The following is a 22934-nucleotide window of genomic DNA, read 5'->3' on the forward strand; positions in this document are numbered from 1 at the left end:
ACTAGACATGTTAAAGGTTAATTATATAATCAATTTTCTTTCCCAGTGAATAAAGACTGCATAATGAACTGCATAAGGCTTGTTATACCAATTTTGTTGCATCTCAAGCACCTGTTACAACCTGAAAACGCAGCTATCCTTTTAAAACCAACATTAAGTTGCAACAGTTAGACAACTGCAAGACTCAGACATCTGATTTACATTATATAGTTTGTGGGTATGACAAGAAACAAAAAGATATAACACAAAAATACTACACTTATTGCAAAAGGTAGAAAAGCTGTCACCAACCAAAATCCCCAAGTATCTCCCTCCTCATTGTAAAGGGAAATACTTTTCAGATGTGCATGGCATAGCAATCATGTCATGAAGAATAGGAGAAGTTGGGTTGGGGGATGGACAATGATGCCACAGAAGTGTTATGTATGCAAACGTACAGATGAGTATTTGTGTCCCAAGAACCTGGACAATCAGAAAGTGCTTTGAGATGGAAGATCCCACCACAGCCTTGTTGTCTTCATTTCACGTAAATTAAGATTAAGTGCTCCTGTGCAAAGCTGAGCAGTCACGTACTGCAAACACCTATGGTTTGCCTTCTCCACATGTCAGCTTGGTAGTAACCTGAGCATGTGAGGAAATCTGCTGATGAGTATGCAAAATGGTTTTCTCTTTCCATGTGCTGCAGAGAACAGCATTTTAACTTTGAACAGCATTAAAAATGTAACAGAAAAACTATCTAAATGTTAAAGGATGTTTCTCAAGTGCAGGATGAAAGATGATCTACTGCTAAGTGGTATGAAGTTAAACTCTTTTTTGGAGGAACAATGGTCTTTTGTGGAAGGAAAAAGCATATGTTTTCTACTCAAGATCTTACTGTTGATAATCCACTTGTCAAATGTCCATGTTTCCTTGAATAACGAGAGGCCACTATATCATCAATATCTTCTTCTGTTTCATCCAGATAATCCTAAATGACAAACAGGCATTTTAGTCATCGTGTTCTGCTCTGTATTTGGTCAGCTTCTGTTGCTTAGTTTTGCTTCATATATTTTCCACTTTAGGAAGATGGTGCAGCATGCATTCAAAATTCTAATCTCTAGAGGAATTTTGATTTACATTTTCCACATCTTTGCACAGGCACACAGCATAAGGGGAAAAGACGCTGTTATGGTTTCAGGGTTCAACTGCATAAGAACTGAAAAACTTGACACACACAATTCATATCTTATTCTGGATGTGCATACTTTTGTATGGCCAACAACTGTGCACATAAACAAAACCCACTTCCATGTCTACTAACAATTCCATGTGAATTACCTTATTCTACTTACTACTGTTTGCATTCAGGAATTCAGATTTGGAAATCTTAGAGGGACATGGTGAGAATTTTTTAAATCTTAACAAAAGAAATGAGTGAATTAAGGGTCGATACCAGGGGCCAAGGGACCACTGATACAGGTTTACCTGAAGACATTTGTAGCCAGAAGCCATTAGATGATTGATTTCTTGGTTACAGTCCAGGTTCCATGTTTTCATGGGACATATTTTTTTACAATCCAGCAATCTAGTTTTCCCATTATCATCCACATTTATATCAGTCACCCTCACACAAACAGACAAGCACACAATTTGCATTACACTTGCACCCCTTCACACTCTCTTTGGTGACAGGCGATGATTTTGTGAACAAGATCATTAACACAGACCCACTTTCTAACAGGCAGTGCTCAAAGCCCTGGGTTATTGTCAAACCACATGGGAAGAAACTTGTCCTGCCATCATACACACTGAATATATTTGAGGGGGTAAACAAAAAACCCCAGTTGATGTGCATGTTTTAGAAATAATTAAACTCCTGTATTATTTCTGTATATTATACCTGTATAATTCTAAAAAATGAAGGGAAAAATCAGTAATTGCACAGCTTCATATATATGCTTGAGTTTTAATAAGCAGGACTGAACTGTAACATCTTTAGCTCATATACAGGAAAAAATAATTTTCATTTTTTAAACACAGCAATAAAGCAAAATCTGAAAAGAAATTTAAAATCTGGTTGATGGTCCTAATAGGACTGTTAACTTTAAGTAAAAGTTACAGGAAAAAACCCCAACAGACAGCTATCATCCTATTAAATGTAGCTTGGAAATGTCAAGCGTTTCCTTAAACCTTATGGCAGGTATTTTGAAAGACTCTGCTTTTAGCTCTAATGGAAGTGAAATGTTCAATGTCCTTATACCTGCTTTGCAGCTATAAAAATCTCACGTGGTGACCTACCTCACTCTCTATTGCTTAGCGGCTCTCACTCTCTTAAACTACAGAGAGGAGTACTGCATTCAAACTGAGGAGTCTCAAAGACTTCTATGCTAATCAGGAAAAACAGAGCAGAGAAGAAATGCTGCCGGAGAGTTGAACTGTCACAGTTTATGTAAAGATCTACAGAGCATTTGTCATTAGTATGCATAAAATTAGCTGTCACATCTCTTCTCCTTTGCTCCAGTGATTGAACTGAAACAAAACCAGCTGGAAGTGATGCAAAATTTTCTATTACTACTTTGCAATTGTAACTGCGTATTTAATATTGAGCAGAGGGAAATCAGGACAAGCCATCACTCTATTTGGGATTAAAATTTACATACTGAAGCAAACATTCCTCTTAGCTTCATGTTCTTACAATGAGCTTCCTCTGCTGGTCTCTTCTCTTTCTAATCTGTTCAGGGCACTGTTACCACCCCACAGAAAAAAGAAGTCATAGATATTTATACTCTAAGGAAAAAGTCCATGGAAACCCAGGCACGACAGAGCAAACTATTTCAGGGAGACAGATAGAGCGATTAATCCTTCAAAAGTAAAAACAAAAAAACCCCTAAAATAAAAACAAAAAACCCCACCCACCCTTCACTTCCACTCTCCTCATTGACTTCAGAATTCAGGTGATGTACTCAAGTTTAAAACTTGGCACAAGAATACACAATTTTCTTTCTTGCTCATACAACAGGAAGAAGCAAGTCTGGTAACACCTGCAAAACTCTTTCCTTTACACTGTTGTATACATACCTGTGGACTTTAAAATAAACAATGCTACATTTTTATTGCTGAATAATTAAATACAGGACAAAAAAAAAGTAAGGCAACATCTTCAGACTGGGGTGTTTCAGGTCTAGACACTCAACAGTGCTTCACAAAGAGTCCTAATGACAGCTAGCTGACTACCAATTGTTGTCTGCAAGCAGATATCTAAAACTAAAAAAATGGTTAACGTTTAACCTATGCTCTTAATTCATTTTGCACCACAATGATTACGTTTCTCAGGAGGTGTTACAGAACAGCAACTACATAATTGGTTAGTGTTATTAGCTTATTAAAGTTAGAGCTAGTAGGACATTAATCTCATGGTCTCCAGTGGGAGTTATAAAATGCACATTATCCAATTACTTCTAATAAAGCAGCTGAGCATGTAATGAACGCTATTTGGTCAGGAATTCAACACACACCTCTCCAGATAAGGTGCTCACACTGGAACACAACACCAGATTTAGCTGGTTCCCCATACTCCTTGATAAATACGTACTACAGTATACGGGTTTCTGGGGGTTGTCCCTTTTCACTATAAAGAGCAATGTTAAGTCAGAGAAGCAAAACACCCATTCAATTTTCCAGCTGATCTCTCTGTTATGCATAACGGGTTTTCCTGATAAAGCTGGGAGCAAAGCAGCTAAAAGCCTTTTCCCACTCTTTCAGCTGCTAAATTCCAGCAATCTGTGTATCCTATTGACATGTGGCATCTCCCACACCACTGCTGTCCGCTCCCATCACCCAGGAATGAGACTGAAGGACCTCAGCCAGCTCCACAGCCAGGCAGGAGAAAAGGAGGTATAACTTTGCTCAGGCTGCAGGAGCTGTTGTTATCTTCATCAGATATCTTTCTTTTTGCCTCTTCTATCGAGCACCAAATAAACTAAACTCCAGCAGGAATACAACTTTTATCTTGAAACGCTGCATCCATAATGAATATAGGGCAAGACTCTGAAGGACTCCTGTGAGTCAAACTACCCTAAAAAAATATGGTAACACTAAAGCTGATGAATGCAATCAATTGGTTTCATAAGACAGAGCAAGCGAGGACATGGGTAGAATCAGAGATCTATGAACCCCGTTATGAATTAAGTTTAAAGGGGAATTAGCACCCTCACAGACCCCAGAGCAATTAAATCAAGGTTATGCCACAAGAGAGGTCTCCTATGTTAGCAAAGAAGCTAGAGAGTTGCTGAGATGCAATCTGAAATTTAATTCAGAGTCAGCAAGAAAGAGAGAAAAAAAGGGGAAAAAAAAGCCCCTCTGAATAAGAGGAAGACAAAAATCAAAGAACAGAAAACCACTCTGGACTTGGTATCTCTGGCACCTGCCTCAGAAATCCCTAAGTGGTAACTACCACACCCTGTACAATTAGAGCACAAAACTGGTGTAAAGATATTTAAAGTCTGTATTTTATCATTTTATGCTTTTTTTCTGCAATATTTTCCAGCTTCTTAATCAAGAACACATCATTTTTCTTTACTACAATTAAACAATAAACCACTTATTTTTGAAGCTTTTCTTCCACAGAAATCTGACACACAGGAAGGGCTTTTTAAATTTCCTTAAAGATTAACCCAAAAAAAGCAATGCTGCAGGCAAATTCTCTGAGTCCTTACAATCCAAGAAACAGATGGGAATCCCAAGATGTTGTTTTCCACTAAGTCGCAAGTATCAAATGCTACAGGGGGAGACATCTCCCATGGCCAATGCTCCTCTGAAAAGAGCAGATGGTAGGGAAGGACTATGACAATAGACAAAATGCATAAACCATAATACAGAGGGTTATGGTTTTTTTAAGCTATGAGCACACATTTGGAAACTTCAGAACAAATTATGATTAGGTGAAGACCTATTTAAATAACTTTTTTTTTTTTTTTTCCCCCTGTAGCATGAATGAAGCTGTGAATGACTTCAGGAAAAGCAGCCCACAATACATAGAAAAAGGCATGGAGATGTATGGGAGTAAACAGTGAACGGGAAGAAGAGGCAAGCAACAGTGACAGAACAGAAAGTTGGGGATTCATTTGCTAAAAATATATATAAGGGGAAAATCAAAACCAGACAAAGATTAAAGCATTTAAAGTCTAGCATTTCTCAGCATCAAAATTAAAATCTAAGAAAGTATGAATTAACAGAACTTTGGGGCATGTGTACTATAGTGCCTGAAATTTATTTTCAGGCCAGATTTCTTTCACCTATAAACTCAAAAAACAGCAAATCAGTAACAAACTGTAACCATGACTATTCATTGGAATTGTTCTATAGCCAATATACTCAGAATATGAAGCTGTTTAAAAACTCATTAAATATCCCTGAAATAATGCTCTGATTACTTATATTTTACATAGATATACATACAGTGCTGATTTCATAAATCTGAACAAACAGGATTTCCACCAGATAAACATTTACATATTTATAACTCACCAGTTCCTGATCTAAGGCACTAGGTACAGATTTGCTTCTTATGCTCAGAGTATCCTCATTTCCTTCAGAGAAAGATTCACTCAAATCTATCTCAGATCGGCTACGATCTGGAAAATAAAACCAATTAAAATGTTTGCTATAATTTGTACAAAAATATTCCGTTTCATCTTCCACACTTTAATTAGTGTTGTCTCAAACCCAATTGTTTTTTAAGAAAAAAACATCAAACCACTCTTTTAGGTATCCGTCACAAACTCTATGACAACTGAACATCAATATGATAAATGGACAAATATGCTTTCTGACGCTGTTCAGCCTTCTGGCCAATACTTTTTCCCCTGCACTATTTATCTGCTGTAATTGTCTCCTGTGGATGATACTGCAGATCAAGCTTTTTACTTTCTCTGGTAGGCCTATCAGCCTGGAATATTGCAAAACTTGCAGTTCAAGTGTTCACAGTGACTATCGCATCTCCCACCACCACCGAACTCCCCCCAGCGTCTACTTCAGAATTAAGCAACTAGGGATACAGATAGACATGAAAAGTACTTCTACCATTAGTGGTGTTCCCTGTGGTCAAACAAGTCTCGAGACCTGCACAAGTTTCTTTCAGTCCTACAAGTCTCTCATCCACTCTATAGGCATAAGACATGTTAGAAGTCTTGGAGAAAGATTTTCTTAGTCCTCCCCATATAAATCTTTTGTGTGACTGTTCAATATATGGAGAAAGAAAGAGGGGGAAGAGAATACTTTTAGATCCTGCAGGTAGGAATCTGGAAAGTTTTTAACTGTTCATCTTCTACCTGGGCTATAGCTGATGTGACAGGACAGGTCATTCTCCTGAGCTTAATGTCCTTTGAGATCCTCCAATGAGGAGACAATGAAGAGTCTGAGGCCTGTTCCCAGGTTGCCTGCAATTTTGCTCAGCATCCATCTGCTTTGGTAATGTGAGGCCAGTTTTTTTCTACTAGGAAAACCTTTACTTTATAAGGTAGCAGAAACAGGAGAATTTTCACTTCATAAAGTAGCAGCAGTCTGTAACACCTCTGCCTGGAGCTGCGCTGTACAATATTCTCAAAGAAACGGATGCTTTCAAGTTGAAAAAAATCTAAGGTGAAGAACGTTATCTCCTTTGATTAGCTCAGTGGGATATGCCACTAGGTTTCTGCTTTGGGCTAAATTCAGCTGAAATAAAGTGAGCCCTGCTGTGTTTCTGAGAGAAACCTGTAAATCTGAAGCCACGCTGTTAGCCCTGTAAGAAGCCGACCAAGTGCCTGGGAGAAGCAGAAGAGCGCAGGGTGCTCCTGCCTCCTATTTCAGATAGGACCAGGAGGATCTCCAGCCACCGCTGCAAAGTGGCTCTGACAGCACCTTCCTGTGCAGGCCTCCTTTACCTAACAGCCTCCCATGAAATGAGGTAAATTACAGCTGAATCGACTGGTTCAGTGCACGACGTATAAAATGAAATGACATGAAGTCTGTAAGGGACTTGTTCGCTGACAGCTCTTTGTTTCCCAAATTTGCTTCTGGGCAAAGTGAGTGTGAAATGTAATGGCAGCAGCACAGTAGTACTTTATACAGACTGCAGATGGGTAGTATTTTATACAGTTGACCACACAGAGAATGATTTAACAACGTGCAATTATGAATGAAATCTTGTAACAATTCTAAGAGCATGTGATTCACCTAACACTAGCATTGTGCCAACATTACTGGGGTTAGGATTACCATTTTTTCAAATGTAAAACTTGTGAAGTGGTATAAACTTGGTTAGTAAAAGGGAAGAATTTTCAGAATGAATATGAACAAATCTACGAAACATAAATCTGATCTTTTCATGTGCTTTAAAAACAAAAGGAGAAGAGTCACAAGAATAGGAATAATCCTCTGATGATAAAGGCTGGCAGAAAGAAGGAAAAGACTTAATACTTGCCTGATGACAACGATACCCTAGAAACTGCAATGGAAGGTGTTCCAGATGTTTTCCTACAGTGCTTCTTTGCTAAATCTTCAGGTACGCTTTCACTTGCTGGAATAATCATGCCGTTTTCTAAGCCAGTGTCCTGCCCAATAAGAGAAACGCACATCCCATAAATACAAAAAGCGAGCTTATTCACTATCAGTCTACAAAAGTGTCATTTTTATTAGCTCCCAGAACTCCAAAGCTCCTTTAGCATCCAGTCTATTACTGAATATATTTAGGTTGCAATCTAATCTGCTTTGCTTGGCACAGATCACGCATAAAATTTGCACAAAGATGCGATTCATGCATACATTCATAGTTTGCAACTGAAGAATCAGAGCAATGCATCAGGAGAGAGAGAAGGGAAACACTCAAATCTATTAAAAGTTCACTTAGCTTGGAAATTAAAAAAAAAAAAAAGAAAAAGAAAAAGAAAGAAAAGATAAAACCTATTGTTTTTATACCAGCATAATGATTTCAGTCAGGGTAAAACCAAACAAACTAATTAAATTATGCCAGTATAACACTTAAATAAAGCCAATATGCTTGAAATCATTATGGCTTTTTGCCTTCCTGTAAAGGAATAGCTAATGACATAACTGCATCTAAATTAAATGGATTGGCCTTTTTCAACCAAATCTAATGCACTTGAAATCAAGTCAGTCTGTGTGCCCGCAAGAATATAAATAAAACAACTATTAATTTATTTACAGGTCCCAAAACTTCCCTTCATATATACTAACTTATTTTTAATTAGGAAAGACAATATATTAGACCAAGCATTTGGAAGTTAGAAAAAAACTGACGCATTCGATAGGGCTCTGATCTCAAAAGCTCATCTACTTTTTCCCAAACATTAATGGTAAAAGGCATTACCTCTGACTATAAATGTCTCTTTCCTTGTACACTTAAGTCATGGAAACTTAGAATAACTTGCTAGTACAATCCTGATTTCTTAAAAGGAGTGACTGAAACTAATTCGGATGGGCGTCTCAGTGCACAGCCAGGAGGAGCTGCTTGACAAAGAGGCAGGCTGTCTGGGAACGAAGAGAGTGTCTGCTTCTGGCTATGCGAGCCACATCCTTCTGCTTATCACAAAACAGCCAAGGCAGCTAGCTCAGATGCGGCCACCTGCATCCCAAGAGGCCTAACAGCAGGTGAGAGGAATCCCATCTTTCCTTTTGCTAAAGGGTCTACCACACATTTTGTGTTATGCCATAATTTATGCAGAGGCCAGTGTCAAAATCCAGAAAAATCTAAAAGCAGTATGGCCTGATTCTCTACAAGTGCTGAGCTTGCAACGTTTCCCTTAGAAGTTAGTGGGAGCACGCTGAACCCTGCATGCTGGGAAGTCACATCCTTACTTCACAGCACTTACTCAAGGCCCTGAAGTGCCAAAAGCGCTTACTCCCATCCCTTGTGCTTCCCACTTCAGAATCCGTAACTCATTATGTAATGATGGACATTAACAGCAATTTTTAGACATAAGAAAAACGTCTGCCAAACCCAAAATATCACTGATAAAGCATGACAAGTTCTGTTCCAGTAGAGATGTTCACTGGTCCCAGCAGAATTAAGGAAGAACAAAATCTTCACTGTCAGGCTTGTCCTTTCTGGGCTACGAATTGATCCAACAGGGCAGACACCAGCCAAGTCATCTTGTTTGGTGTCAGCTGTATTTGGTTTCAGCTCTACATCGCTGTACTTACCCTGCTATACCCTGCGGTCATGTACTTACCCTGCTATACCCTGCGGTCATGCTGCGCGTGCTCAGTGCCGGCGACCTTGGGAGAGAAGGTATGGAAACATTGCTTCTGTTCACAGGACCCACCGCCCCTTTCAGATGGCCTGCAGTGGCCTCTGCATCGCTGCTGTTCAGCGAAAGAGTGCTCCCTCTGGGACGAAGAGAAGAGTATTAAAGCGTTATTGCTTTGAGCAAACGAAGGCAACCCATTTAGCAAACCATTGCAAGAAAACAGCCATGGTAACAATTTATTAGAATAACATCGCCCTGGATGAACTGTGTGATCCACTGCGAGGAAATGGTCACCTGGAAAGAAAAATAGAGGCAAGGGTGAATTACAATTACTTTATACATACACCTGTTTTTCAGCACTTCTACCAGAACTGCGAATAGCCCCAATGGGCAACTCTTGTCCAGGCTGTAGAAGCTGCATTCGTCCATGGTCATTTCGAACTGCATTCACATGCCAACAGCAGGTGCGACAACTCATGGAACACTTCCTACCAGGCTGCTCCTTGGTTTAAAGGAAAACTACGGTTGCATGACAGTTCTGGCCACTTCTGCAGCTGATGTTAATGCCAGCACTATCTCCAGAAAGTCTCAAATCCTTGGCTATCTGCTCTCCATCCTCTCCAGAAAAACACCAACTTGCTCACTGTCCCATTTATATTGCAATAACGACTCTTGACCCAAACTGGTTGATTCTTTCAACCACCTTGGAAAGCTAGGAAAGTTGGACAAGTCTTTTTGCCAGGTTTCGTGTTAGTAAAAGTGACAAAAAAGCATCTGTGATCAGCATACCAGAACCCAATTGCTGTCTAATACCACAAGAGGCAGAAATTTTTCTGTGGGACATTTTCTATTAGAAAATATTGAATAGTCCCTTAGTCCAACTCATTGAGGGTTAGAAAGGGTAAGCTGTTGCACTTTTTTGACCTCTTGAAACAATGACATTTTTTTCTAAAGGTATTTCAACACATTTCCAATTAAAGGTTTATTTTCATTTGAAATTTGATTTGCAGTAAAAATACAAGTTCTTGGCTGATCTACTCTTCTTTCTCCACAAATATCAGCTCAAACTTTTTCATTATTCTTCACAATTTAGAGAAATCTTTGCATATATTCCTGCTTACTACTTTAAAAAAAAAATTACTGGTAAATAGGAATTGGATGCAGGAATTGAAGGCTTTTCCATATGGAAAATACAGTGCCAGAGGACAATAGTAGTGCAAAGTTGCTGGGTAAAATTTTTGGAACTTACAGTACATTTTCAGCCAAAATAAGCTTGCTTAATAAATATTTCAGATCTGCAGGCATCTTCATTGTGCTGGACAACATCTGAATTTCACCTTCATTTGGTTTAGGCTGTCATATCATGTTTAGAATAACTGCAGTAAAACTCTTCTCTACCACAATGGAAATTTTTATTAGAACTGCTGCTGAACTGAGAAAAAACACTCTGGAACACAACAGCTCCTGTCTCACCACTACATGAAGCAGCGAGCACAGGCTCTGAATCCACATTGGTGGAGTTACCAAAACCAAGGAATACAGAGGAAAACCCCAAACACCAGGACTGCCTACAAATGTTGTGCAACCATGTTTTTGTCTTTTAGTGAGCATATGGTAACCTTTTTAACAATTACTGTCCAATTTCATATATTGACAACCGTACATAATGCATAACAATCATGGTCTTATGCCTATACATGCACTGCTACTTTTTAATTTTATGAGCTAGCGATCAACAAATCCTACTAAATGTGCTTTGGTTGAATTTTAGTCCTATCTGTTTACATAAAGATGCATCTTTGGTGCTGCAAAGTCAGAAAAATCAAGGTTACTGGCTGTCATCTGTATTTTATCAAAGCTGTTGGACTCAGATGCACACACCTTAATTTCCAAACCTGCCAGTGTATGGCAAGTAGCCAAAATGTTGCAAACCTGAGTTTTATTGCATGTCACACCACTTTTGATGGATTGTTGTGACTTTCTGTTACAAAAACTGTTGTTACAGATTTTTTTTTTCTCACTGTGTAAACTAATGTAAATCAAGAGAAGCATTCAGAAGTAATAATGGGCTGGGATAAAGGATGTGAAAACATGTTATAAGGGGTTCTGCAGGAGTCATCAGCCCGGCTGAGCACTTGCACAGCAAACCTGCTAAACAGACCTCTCCTGTACTCTGCCCTTATTTCAGTCTGCTATTACAGAGAGGTTCAACACATTTTATACACATATTAAGTAGACAGCAAAAGAAAAATGTTGTTATAACTTGACTATGTCAGGCATTTCCATGTGGTAGACAAGACCTCAGTGTGATGGGGTAGCGTGCGCCTGTGTAGATAAGCCTGAAATTCCTATGCTATTTCTTCTCATGTATCCTGATGTAGCCTCCAAGTTCATTCAGATGCAAAATCAGTAAACATTTTTGCTGGAGTAGAAATAAACCAGTTGAAGAAATGAACTCATGGCCTGGGACTCCCTGTTCCCAGCTCAGTACATCTTCTCTTAAACCAAAATGTTTAGAAAGAATAAAAATTCTCTCTCAGTTTTCCTGCTGGTAGGTGAAATACTACCAATTTTGGCAAAGCAGCTAAAAAGATGAGAGCAATTACAAAAATCAGAAATATGCAGGAAAATCTAAGACAGCCACAGTGTCACAAGATGTTATATTCTTTTAATTTGAAACTCAAAACAGTTACGGAGTGTAGCCTGGGAAACTTTGCTGTTATTTTTAATAATTACTACTCAGTTCTAGAAATTAACAATAGATTAACTAAAGCAAGCATCCTCAAATATCTAATTAAAGTATCTAAGCATGCATGTACAAGACAGGAATTTTCATCCCTCTACTGAGAAATATGAGCTGTTCCTCAATCCTTCCACAAACTAATATTTAGAAAGTGGCACATCTTCCACAGACAGTAAAATGATTCAGCCCCCCTACCAAAAGCATCTCCTGGCAACACAGCTGGGTTACTGTGTACTTTGACAAAGGACACTGATTTGGCCAGGTGAGGATGAGATGACGGGTAGAGAAGGAAGTTGCCATAATGACTCAATACCCCTAATTGAATAAATCCTGCACCCTGGCTCTGGGCGAAAGCTAGAAATTGATACTTTTTGTGAAAGTCAAGCAAGGCAATCAAACATAAAGGCTATTTTTATAGAATACTTCACTCTATTTATCCTTCTATGCCTGTACACAGAGCTTAACAGGTGCTGAATTCTACCAGCCCAAACAAAATTATTTTGCTTCATTTATGGTTAACTGCATGATAACTGTCTTGCAGTCTGGCACATCAAAACTGCTGCACAGATCTCTCACAAGCATCCCTTTGTCCTTATTCTGGTAAACGCTTGGAGAAAGGTACTTAATATTGCAAAACCTTAGTGTTAAGCAGCACAGACACCAGATTCCTGAGTTTTTATCTCTTAGATCCTTCACTCATCTCTACTCTCTTCAATGAAAAGCAAAACAAATCCAGAAAACCAGCAAAAATACTACTTCTGGTCTCATAAAAGTCAGCTATGAACCTGGTTAGATACAGAAGGCCTAATTAGCTTAGGGAAAAAAAACTTAGTGAACTGTGTATGGATTAAAGAAGAAAACTAGCCTTAAAGCTGATTTGGCTAGCAAGTGCTGCAGCATCCGGGGGGGGGGGGGGGGGGGCAGAATCAAATTATGAACTTTCAAGAAGATTGTCACCATCAACTTTAGGCATGTTGCAGAACAACCAGCAATTGGGTTTTTGAATTGTAGGTGACAAAGGGAAGCAAGTTCTTGCTTAAACAAAAAGGCTTATATATGGGTGAATTAAACTTCATGATGTTCCTTTTAGCTGATATCCTGTGTTCCTGCATACCTATTTGGAGTCTCCCAGGAACACTGTTTTAGAGCTAGAAATTTCTATTGGATCTTACAGCAAATTATTATTATTTTTCAATCCAGATTGTAAAATTTCTAGGTGGGTGCACCTGAGAAAAGAATGTGGGTCTACATCCAGTATAGACTATCCAACTGAACAAGTAAAAAGTGAACTGGTTTTTGGCTTCATTTTGGTGGTGGGACATGAGAGGAATGTTGCACCTGGCATTTTATGATGCTACCAACAGAGGCAATAACAGAGCTCTCTTATGCCCAAAAGAATGATAACTGGAATTCTATTAGAAATAATTGGGACAATAACCATGGAAAGAGAAGGGCAGACGGAGACTTTGAAGAAGAAAATATAAATTATAATCAATTAACATGCCGATACTGAAGAAAAACTTTATAACAAAGGGCCTCCGTTCTGTAACATGAACATAGCTCATCAATTAAAAGCCAGAAAACAAAGAACCACGTATTGGCAGCAATCACCAGCTGAACACAAGGAGAGAAAAGGAAGATGGGCGGAGATAATTTTTAGGGGTTTTTCTTTTCTTCTTTTTTTTTTTTTTTTGAACATAAGCTCTGCTTCTCAGATACTATTAATGCTGAGCATTCAAAGACACAATGCAACACAGAGGACTGGCACACATCCCTCATTGATTGAATAGGTCAATCCTGGCATAAACTGTACCAGATTTCTGCTGCTCACCTCTCAGAGCAAGGCGTTGACTTGCCACTGCACAGACTTTGGGTTTCAGCTTCTGAGCCTGTGTTCCTTTCACCTTCATCTTTTGCATTTGTAATTTCTCCTTTGGTAACCGCCCTAATTACCTTCCTGATGAAAACAGGGAATAAAAGATTTTAAAAGTTGTAAGGTTTTTCCCAGGAAACAGCAGCCTGTCTGAAATATTGTGATGTGCGCATTCTATTAATTTCATCTGTCTGACCTACAGACAACTCTGGATATAAGGGTCAATAGGGCACCAAATCTGGTTATCAAACTGATTCCTATGAACAAAAAAAAGCATCATATTTGCTATAAACTGCTTTTTAAGACACAAAACATTAAAACATCCCTCCTACTCTACATGGCCACTTCAAGCTTTGAACCAGAAATGCCTTTTGTGAAAATTCCTCTCTATTTCATTTTTTTACAGTTTATACGCAGCAAAGTATTTTTGACTAAGTATGTGTATTTTCCCCCAGCAAATTACACTAATGTATTTTCTCTTAAAGATTTATTTGCAATTTCTACAATTATATGCATCAATGCCCCAAACACGCTATTTCCCAAAAACATAACATAATCCCTGCAACATATAGCCTAATACGACAGAAATGAAAGAAATTAAATAAAGTTTTGAAAGATAATAGTATTCTTCATAGACTTACGAACAACAATAGACTGTTAAGTTACCCCATGACACTAAGTGTCAGGAAGAGTTGGCCCCAAAACGGCTTTGCTAAAACAAATCCACTCATGAGATATATGAATGTGGAACCTGAGGGAGGAAGAAGGAGCAAGGAAGGAAGAGGAGGAATAATGAACTACTTCTAAGAGATGACACAAAATATTCTAGGAAAAGCAAGCCTAATTCTTGTAGGATTAAATTTCCTTTATGGGGAATGTCACCACCAGAAAACATTTCAGGCCACAAACTGAAAAAGACTGAACACCACTAAAATAAACAACAGTCAATTATAAAAAATAATTGTTTCTGATAGGCAATATGACTAACAGATTTGCACAAAGGATTAAAATGAAAAGAGGATTAGAATAGTAAACTTTAATGCACTCTTACTATAGCTACCAATTAGCATGATTTAGAGCAACATCTAGGTCCTATTATAGAGATTCCCTAAGCAGGTTCTTTCTTCACCTTAATTTGAGAAGCCAGAGGTGTTCTGATGCTCTTTTTCCCAATACTAAAGAGAGATAAATCACTCATGTTAATTTTTGGAGTCACTGGAACAAGTAATTCCATACTCAGCTCTCCTCAGAAGTAAAAAAGCTGTAGAAAGCTATCTACCTACCCTATATTTAGGATCGATAATAAAATGTGTTCTTTCTTCCAACAGAAACAAAGTTTTCCAACTACCAGCCCATGGAGCTCCAGCCATGATAGGAACATTCATCTGCTTTTTCTTTCCATTAACCCAATAGCCTCAAGTTACGTCCAGACACCACTCGTGCAACCACATATTCAATGCACCGGTCCATGTCCCCTGAGAGTAAGCCAGCACTCCTCTAAGGGCATACCAAACTGGGGTTACACACGTCACTGAGACTGCGAGATGACCAGCAACATATCTGTTTATTCACTGTCACGTGCACAAAAAAGGAGCGCTGCTTGGCTGTTAGACTGCATTCGCATAGCTGGAAGCTAAAGGAAAACTTGACTTGCGAGCAGAACCCACTAGTATACATAAAAAACAGGCCCTCCAAATACTATTTTTTGCATTTGCTTCTTCAGCAAACCTGCCTTTAGGGACACTATGTTACTTCCGAGTATAAATAAGAAAAATCCAGGAGTAAGATTGCCTTCCTTCTGCTACCTTTATAGCTGAAGAGTAATTACTGCTGCATTTCCTAGGAAACTGCAGTCTAATTATAGTAAGTACGCTTTTAAACGAAGGCTGTTTCTAACCCTGGGATGTTTGAGGCTGATGTGGAACGCTGGAGAAACTCAAAAGGAAATCCATCCAACCATATACAGCTGTTATCCAGTTTATCAGTTTCCAAAAGAAAAGGCTTTACCCTATCTTTCTAGGTCTGCTGAAGACTGATTTATGCCCATTTGTGGAGGAGACTGATACGTCTGGCCTTTTTTCTTCATTCTCTTGGGGTTGATCTTTCAATGTTCTTCCTTCGTCCTTACCGGAAACCGTATCTTCAGTGGAGAGACAAAGAAAGAAAAAAGTGAACATTTGCACAAAAAAGGCAGCACATGTCAAACAACCAACAAAAATAGATTTTCCATTTTTCAATATTAAATAAAACCATACGATAAAATATCATGCAAAAATAACTTGGAGGGTTCTTTGGCTTTTCCTTTTAATAAAAGAAAATAAAACTTTAAGTAGCTTGAAATGTTTCTCCTTATCGACTCTCGTCTTGAACTACACTTCTGAATTTATCACTGACATTTAATAACCAAAGGACCTGAAATATAATTTTGCAGCGTACAGTATTTTCTGTGTTAAATGAAAGAATGTTTTCCTAATGAAAATGTTTGTTCAACTAGGAGCAAGGTGTGGGAAAAATTGCTTAAATATATTTTTTAATATCTCTATCAAATAACAAAGTAACAAAACACAAAATACCCAATTTGACAGGCTGCATAATATCAAAACCCAAAGAACATTAGACACTTGCCAGTTTGACAGCTTCTGAAGCACACTGATATTGGCAAGATCAGCATTTTGCCAAGCAGTCTATTTGCACCAGGCATTTTTCCAGTGGCAGTAAACCAGTCCCTCTCCCTACAAACTGCCCATACCGGTCACCTTCCTATTGAAAGTGAGAAATACTACATCTGAAAACAGACTACCTAAATAACAGCTTCTGTGCGCAGAGTGAAGTAGTTAAGTGAAGACAGAAGCATGAGCATTCAGGAAAAACTCCTGTTTCTTAAACCAGTGGTCCTGTAGTACCATGGAAAGTACCACAGCAGCTCACAAACATGGTACACTTGCTGTGCTTGGTCAAGACAGCCAGACTGTTTACTGTACCTAAAAGTGCAGGTGCAATTTATTGGAGATATCTGGGCAAAAGGAAAGTCAAGTGAGAACTAAGTACCACCAAGCAGTCTGGATGTAGCCCATGCTCCAGCGTACAGCACAGGAATTAACATCTAACTTTCTTATTCAGAGTGGAAAAAGAAAAATGGAATACTTTTTACACACCACCATCACAAATAAGAGAGCCAATGTAAAAAAATGGCTGGGTTTAGATCTCTGCATACAGCCAAACTTCCTGGCAGGAATGGAGAATGAACTTTTAGAGCCTCTGCTGCTGGCTTTGCAGCTGAATAATACTGTCCACTTGTTTGGACAGTGAGATTTTAAGCAGCTTTCTATCTCCACAGAGATACTTCTTCATTCATCTATACCTTACCTTTCCTATATATATTAATCATGCACAAATCACTGCATAGTAATACCCACATATGAAATTAAGATTAAAATACTGGTTATACTTACACCTTCAACAGTGAAGAATAAAATACAATACAAGTCAAACACCCTGGGAACCAGGTTTGAATGTATTAAGCACAAGCAAATCTCTCTCTTGTGGTCCCTACCTGGGAATTTGCGTAGGATAGACTGTCTGACAACATCGGTTCCAAGAAGATTTGATTGTTTGAAGCGCTTTGCTCTCTCTTCAAAAAACCATTCTCCTGTCACTATCCGTAGCTGTCTATATGGGGAAAACAAAAAAAGCCAGAGAGACATGCACATTAACAAACTTGGCCAACCAAAGCTACTGCTTAAACCCTTAGGTCATCATTCAACTGTCATGCTCACAAACTCTGGACAACATTTGCACAGTTTAAAATAGAGTAAAAAGATTGATTGCAAAGCTTGGGATAGTAGGAAATGTAGCAGAATATCATCTTGCTGTGTGAATGAAAAGTAATCTTCAGTATATGGAAATATACTTGGCAAAAAAGTGTTTCAACCACTTTTACCAGATTTCTGTAGAAAACATATAACATACTATCTCCCTAGTCCTTTGGATAGTGAACTACTCAACCTCACAGTGTTCAGTAACTCCAAAATGACAAGAGATGTAGAAACAACAACAGTGGATGGAGGGAGAAAACCCCCCGCCAAAGCTCCTACCAGCCAAGTCAGCAGTTCATGGACCCAAGCTGGTTATATACAGGTTGCTGCAAGCCTATATATTTTTTTCATCTCTAAGTTTCATATGCTGCCACTATATGTAGTTTCTTCACGTGACAGGGCTATTATGAATTAGCTATGTGTTGGAGGTTCAGAGCAATGAACTTTTGTCTTTGCTACTGTTCTGGATAATGCTACTTTTTCCGGTTTCAAATTCTCTTACCTATACTAACAACAAAGAAATCCTGTACTGGCACTGCTGTTTTCCATAGGTATATTTTTATGCTGATTGTTAGCCTTTTCCTGAATTAGTTTCATTACGTAAAACATCACCATTTCTACTGCCTCGCTACATAGAGTTGATGGGAAAAATCTACTAATCATGAATACTCAATTAAAAAGAAAAAAAAAAAAAAAAAAAACCTCCCAAACATTAAAAACTGATTTAGCTCCAGACACATTCCTCCTGATTTTATGCTCAGTAAGAAAACTTATTTTCAAACCTATACCAGAAAAGAAATAATCTAGTCTCTCGGGCATGAAAATTACTACAGATGGATTTAGAACACTGATCAATATCTTCGCTATTAAATTACTTTTGAGTCATGCCTGAATGGAGAGTCTTACTCGGGAAAATACTAAAAATTACGGAATAGGATCCTGCCATTGGTAAAAAGACACCAACATCATAAGTTCTTCCTAACCTATTAAAGAATCATGCACCTTTGCATGACTCATTAAAAAAAATTTTCAAAAATCGAAATCCAAAACATGTGCCCACAAGCACAGAAATAGAAGATTATTGCCTTATCTTGTTGTTGCAGACTCCTAGTGACAAAAGCCCCTATAATTCATCACCACAATCAGTCAGTCATTATATGCAAGGCATTAAATAAAATCTCTGTGTTTCCACTCAGAATTTTTAAATTACTTTTGTTAGGCACAAACACTGGAAAGGACTCATTGCATTAGAAACTATGCAGAGTCTGGCTAGTATGAAAAACAGTTTTTCTCTGAATGTGTATTTTCACAATTGATTTACAGCATGCACTTCTCTGCAGTTATTTTTATACCAAGGTTTACAGCAAGTTTAATGCTTTATATCAATCTATAAACCTTTCAGACCTTTGACTACACCATCATATTCCATTGCAATATAAATGACGTACTACACTGCAGTATGAACTACGTGGTTTATTCATTTTTTTCCTTCAGTTTCTAGGTTTGATAATAAAACTCCACAAGTACTATTTCCACCTTGGATAGAGATTTTATTCATCCCTAATATCTTACCAGCAATGCTTAACTTGATCAAGGTCAGACAGGGCACTCCCCACCCCCTTATCCAGACAGATGCCTTCACCCTTCTCCAAGCTCAGGACCATCTGAAGAAGGTGTGACCTACACCCAGGGTTTCAGCAGCATGGGAGGCTGCCCCACGCAAAGCTACAGGCTTTTACAAGCAAAAATTTGTAATTATTTCCACACCCGACCTTGAACTGTGCCACCCGCCTGGGCTGCTGTGGTTCATGGAGGGGCAGCCCCTCTGCCACAGGGTCCCCAGAGCCATCTCCTACATTTTCTGGCCAGATGTGAACATTGATGAGGGAAAGAAAACCTCTCTGGTGCCTCCTGCATCACAAGCACCCAGGGGACCTCAGCCTGTGTGGAACAGTGGCTGAGACCGGTGTGTTTGCTTGTTTTACCACATATTAGTCTTATAATCTGATGTGGAGATTCAACCTTGCAGCAGCAGGACCAAAGGCTCAAGGAGGGTCACGGGGGCTGGAGAGATCGAAGGAGCTGCAGCCAAGGGAAGGATGGTTGGGGCGGCTGTGGGAGCAGGCCAGGAAGGAAGAGGATGGAGGGCTGCTGGGCTGTGCAAGGAAGGATCAGCCGAGGTGCTGTTGGTGGAGAGAGGAGGTCCTCCCCCAGTATCCATCCATTGGAGAGGGCGTTCCTTTCCTCCTCCGCTCCACTGTGGTTTGGGTCACCCACACCCTTAGAGCTCACCATCAGTCTCCCTCTCTCTGTCCCCACGCATCCCCTGCCATCCCAACAACCTCCCCCACTCCTCACTCCGGGAGCAAAGCAGCCTGCAAGAGGGGAAGGGCTGGCGCCAGGCTGGGGAGCGAGGCAGGAGTACTGTGGAGAAGGACTTACTCTTCTTCTCGCCATCCCCTTGTAATAGTAACTACTGACCCCATACTCATCTTCCTCGCAGTCGCATAAAACTGTTCAGGGAAGAGACAGGTTAATCTATTTGGGCAACAACAGCTGATCCCTGTATCTTCTGGCAAAGGATAAATAAGCAATCTACTTCTCTTAGTAATCTCTCTCTGCAGGCTGTAAGCTGTCACCATTAAATAGCCCCTAATTATGCAGCTGGTCTCCTCTTGCTTAGCCAAGGAAGTCTGAGGTCATCGCTGCATGCTCTGGCAAACACAAACCAGGCCCCCCAAGGAAAGAGGAGGGTGCGGACGATCCCTTTGTGCAGGCCCGAGCAGGCAAGGGAGCGCGACAGCCGCCACACCGATGGAGCTGAACTGTGTGCCGGTTCAGCTAACGATGGTAAACTGAATTGCCCCTCTTCTTCATCTGGCTCATCTTATTAAGCAGTAATAAGATCCACTTTTTAAACTGAGGTGCCGACTCCTTGGCAGGGCTACTTTTGAGGAGACCCACACCCATTCTGCTCTGCCTTCACCAAGAGAACCAGGTCCGAGGCAAAACACAAACAATTCCCTCAACTGAGGCACGAAACACAGCAAAGAGAGGGAGTATCGCCTTGTTTTAGTCAAGTGCTTCACCTCTCTAGCCAATCCTGTTATCCACAGAGAAGGGGAAATAACCAACAGCCATCGATAGCCAGCCATTGCAAGCGTCGCAGGGAACAAGTCTAGAGGCCTCAACCTTCCCTTCAGACCTTCGTCCTTATTATTATCAGTGCTACTCAGGCTTGGGATCCTGACTTCAGCTGGCAGTCCCCTTTTGTGAAAATGTCCTTACCCAACAGATCACCTCTACAAAAATATTACATTTTAATGAAATAGAGGAAAAAAACCCTAAGCTTTGCAGTTTTGAATTTCTACTGCACTAATATTGGATGTATTTTTCACATATACTGAACAATTCACAAAAAGACTAGTGTTCATGTTACCGTAATCATTCTCATGTCAGGAGTACCTATTAAAACAATTTTGTTCTACACATAAATAGAAATGAATTCAGATTAAATGATTGCCTAAGTCTCTGAATTGAAGTTTGAATTTCATAATTGCATTTGACATTCTGAATCAAAAATTGAAGAGCGAGACCTAAACAGTCTTATAATAATGTTATTTTCATGCATTTATAATTATGACAAAGGGAGACTGTCTTTCCTACTGAGATAGCACATCTTTCTTCTATTTCTGATACAAGACCTAAATGAACCCTTTCCACATAGTTAATTGTTTTAGTGGGAAAAGAAATGAGGGCGTTTACGCAACAGTACATCAAACCAGTACTTGCAGGTTTGGTTTTTGCTGTTTTTAAAATGGGTCCAAGGTCCATACTCACTGTAAATCATGGTACGTGCATGCATTTTCTTTACTTTCCTTTCTCAGTTAGCATGTAGCCTATGAAGTAAAAAATATGTATGTGTTCTACCAAAACAGTGTTTAGATTGGCCTTCCAAGGTGTACAACACATGCTGAAGTCAGTAGCTTCAGAAAGAAAGAAAACAGTGTTATAAATTGTAATAGCAGCAATTTTTGCATGATTGCTTTTTCCTATACTCAAAATGGCTAGGAAACTTTTAAAGAAAATCCTGTTCAAGTAGGTAGGTTTAGTACCAAATACTTTAGGTATCAGTTAAAGTCCTTATACTTTATTTACTGATCCACCTATTCACATCATCATGTGAGAGGAAGTACGTTACGGTTCCATGCTTCTTCTCCCTCTATGATCTCCTAATAAACAGATTAACTTCACTACAGCACTGCTCAGTTTAAAAATGGAACATAACCTGTGGCCTATCCCTGCCAAAAACTGTGCTTGTTATTTTCCACTCATTTTTGCAAGACACTTCATGGTTAAATGCCTAATTATAAAAATTCCATTTAAGACGGAAAGTCCCAATTGTTACTTTTAATAATTTATTTTGGAAAAAAAACCCATATTGGTAAAACAGTTTCACTATCCATTTGATCATCCAGCTTAACCCACATCCACAGTAGAGGAGAGAAATTTAGTCTGGCTTCCTTTTCCTCTCCTGTTCCTTAAGTATTTTACTTCCTCATGGGGAGTAAAATTTGGAAAAAAAATGGCAAGACCAAAGGCTGGATAAAATGCAGCCTATACATGAACATACCAAAACATACACACTCATCTTTGTATGTATTCAATTCCGCAGAGTATTTTCTACAACATAAATTAATTCCAGAGTAAATTTTAATACACTGTGAGGCTATTAAGTAGAAATTTTTGATGCTATTAAAAGAAGGCAAACTTGCTTAGAAGTTACTAAAATAAAAAGAAATTATAAGAAATCTGAAAATCATTTGCATACTAAAACATTTGAAATGCCTCTATTTTTACGCTCGTAATGGGAATAAATGTTACTAAGATACTGATGAATTTTCATGACACTTTAAAGACAACATAATAATTTCAAAGATTAAGGTAAATTTCCCATTACTGCTTTGTTCTGCTGTAATAACTTGGACCACCTAGGCATTTTATCTCACTGAAGAACTCAATCGAAATAAAGGCATCATTCGCAGATATCTAGACATATTCATAATGAGAAATACAGACAGCATCAAGATGCAAAATCAGCTTGTCAGCAGACTGCTTGAAGAACTTGATTTCCCTCAACCTATTGATCATTTTAGATGCCAAATTTAAAACAAACTCACCACATTTTAAGAAGATGCAGGGAAAAAAGTGACCTTAATGGAAAGTTTCTCTTTTAGCACCTGGGTTTGAATACTCCTGATGACCTCCATTCCTTGTAT

At 39.0% G+C, this 22934-nt stretch overlaps 1 protein-coding gene across 2 annotated transcripts in view; it reads right to left on the reverse strand.

Annotated features, from left to right (window-relative positions):
- Nucleotides 1–22934, reverse strand: part of SYTL5 (synaptotagmin like 5) — a 64076-nt gene that overhangs the window by 19177 nt on the left and 21965 nt on the right. Inside the window, exons 3-9 of one of the 2 annotated variants that reach the window (XM_072852466.1) lie at nt 17394–17509; nt 15848–15980; nt 13799–13924; nt 9207–9252; nt 7439–7568; nt 5506–5612; nt 875–967 (exon numbers count right to left, since the gene is read on the reverse strand). In XM_072852466.1, coding sequence (XP_072708567.1) covers nt 875–967; nt 5506–5612; nt 7439–7568; nt 9207–9252; nt 13799–13924; nt 15848–15980; nt 17394–17509 — 751 coding nt within the window. Of the gene's footprint in view, nt 1–874; nt 968–5505; nt 5613–7438; nt 7569–9206; nt 9364–13798; nt 13925–15847; nt 15981–17393; nt 17510–22934 lie in introns of both variants that reach the window. The other variant, XM_072852458.1, reaches the window with a different exon arrangement.

Source organism: Ciconia boyciana, chromosome 1 (assembly GCF_034638445.1).
Source record: "Ciconia boyciana chromosome 1, ASM3463844v1, whole genome shotgun sequence".
Lineage (NCBI taxonomy): Eukaryota > Metazoa > Chordata > Aves > Ciconiiformes > Ciconiidae > Ciconia > Ciconia boyciana.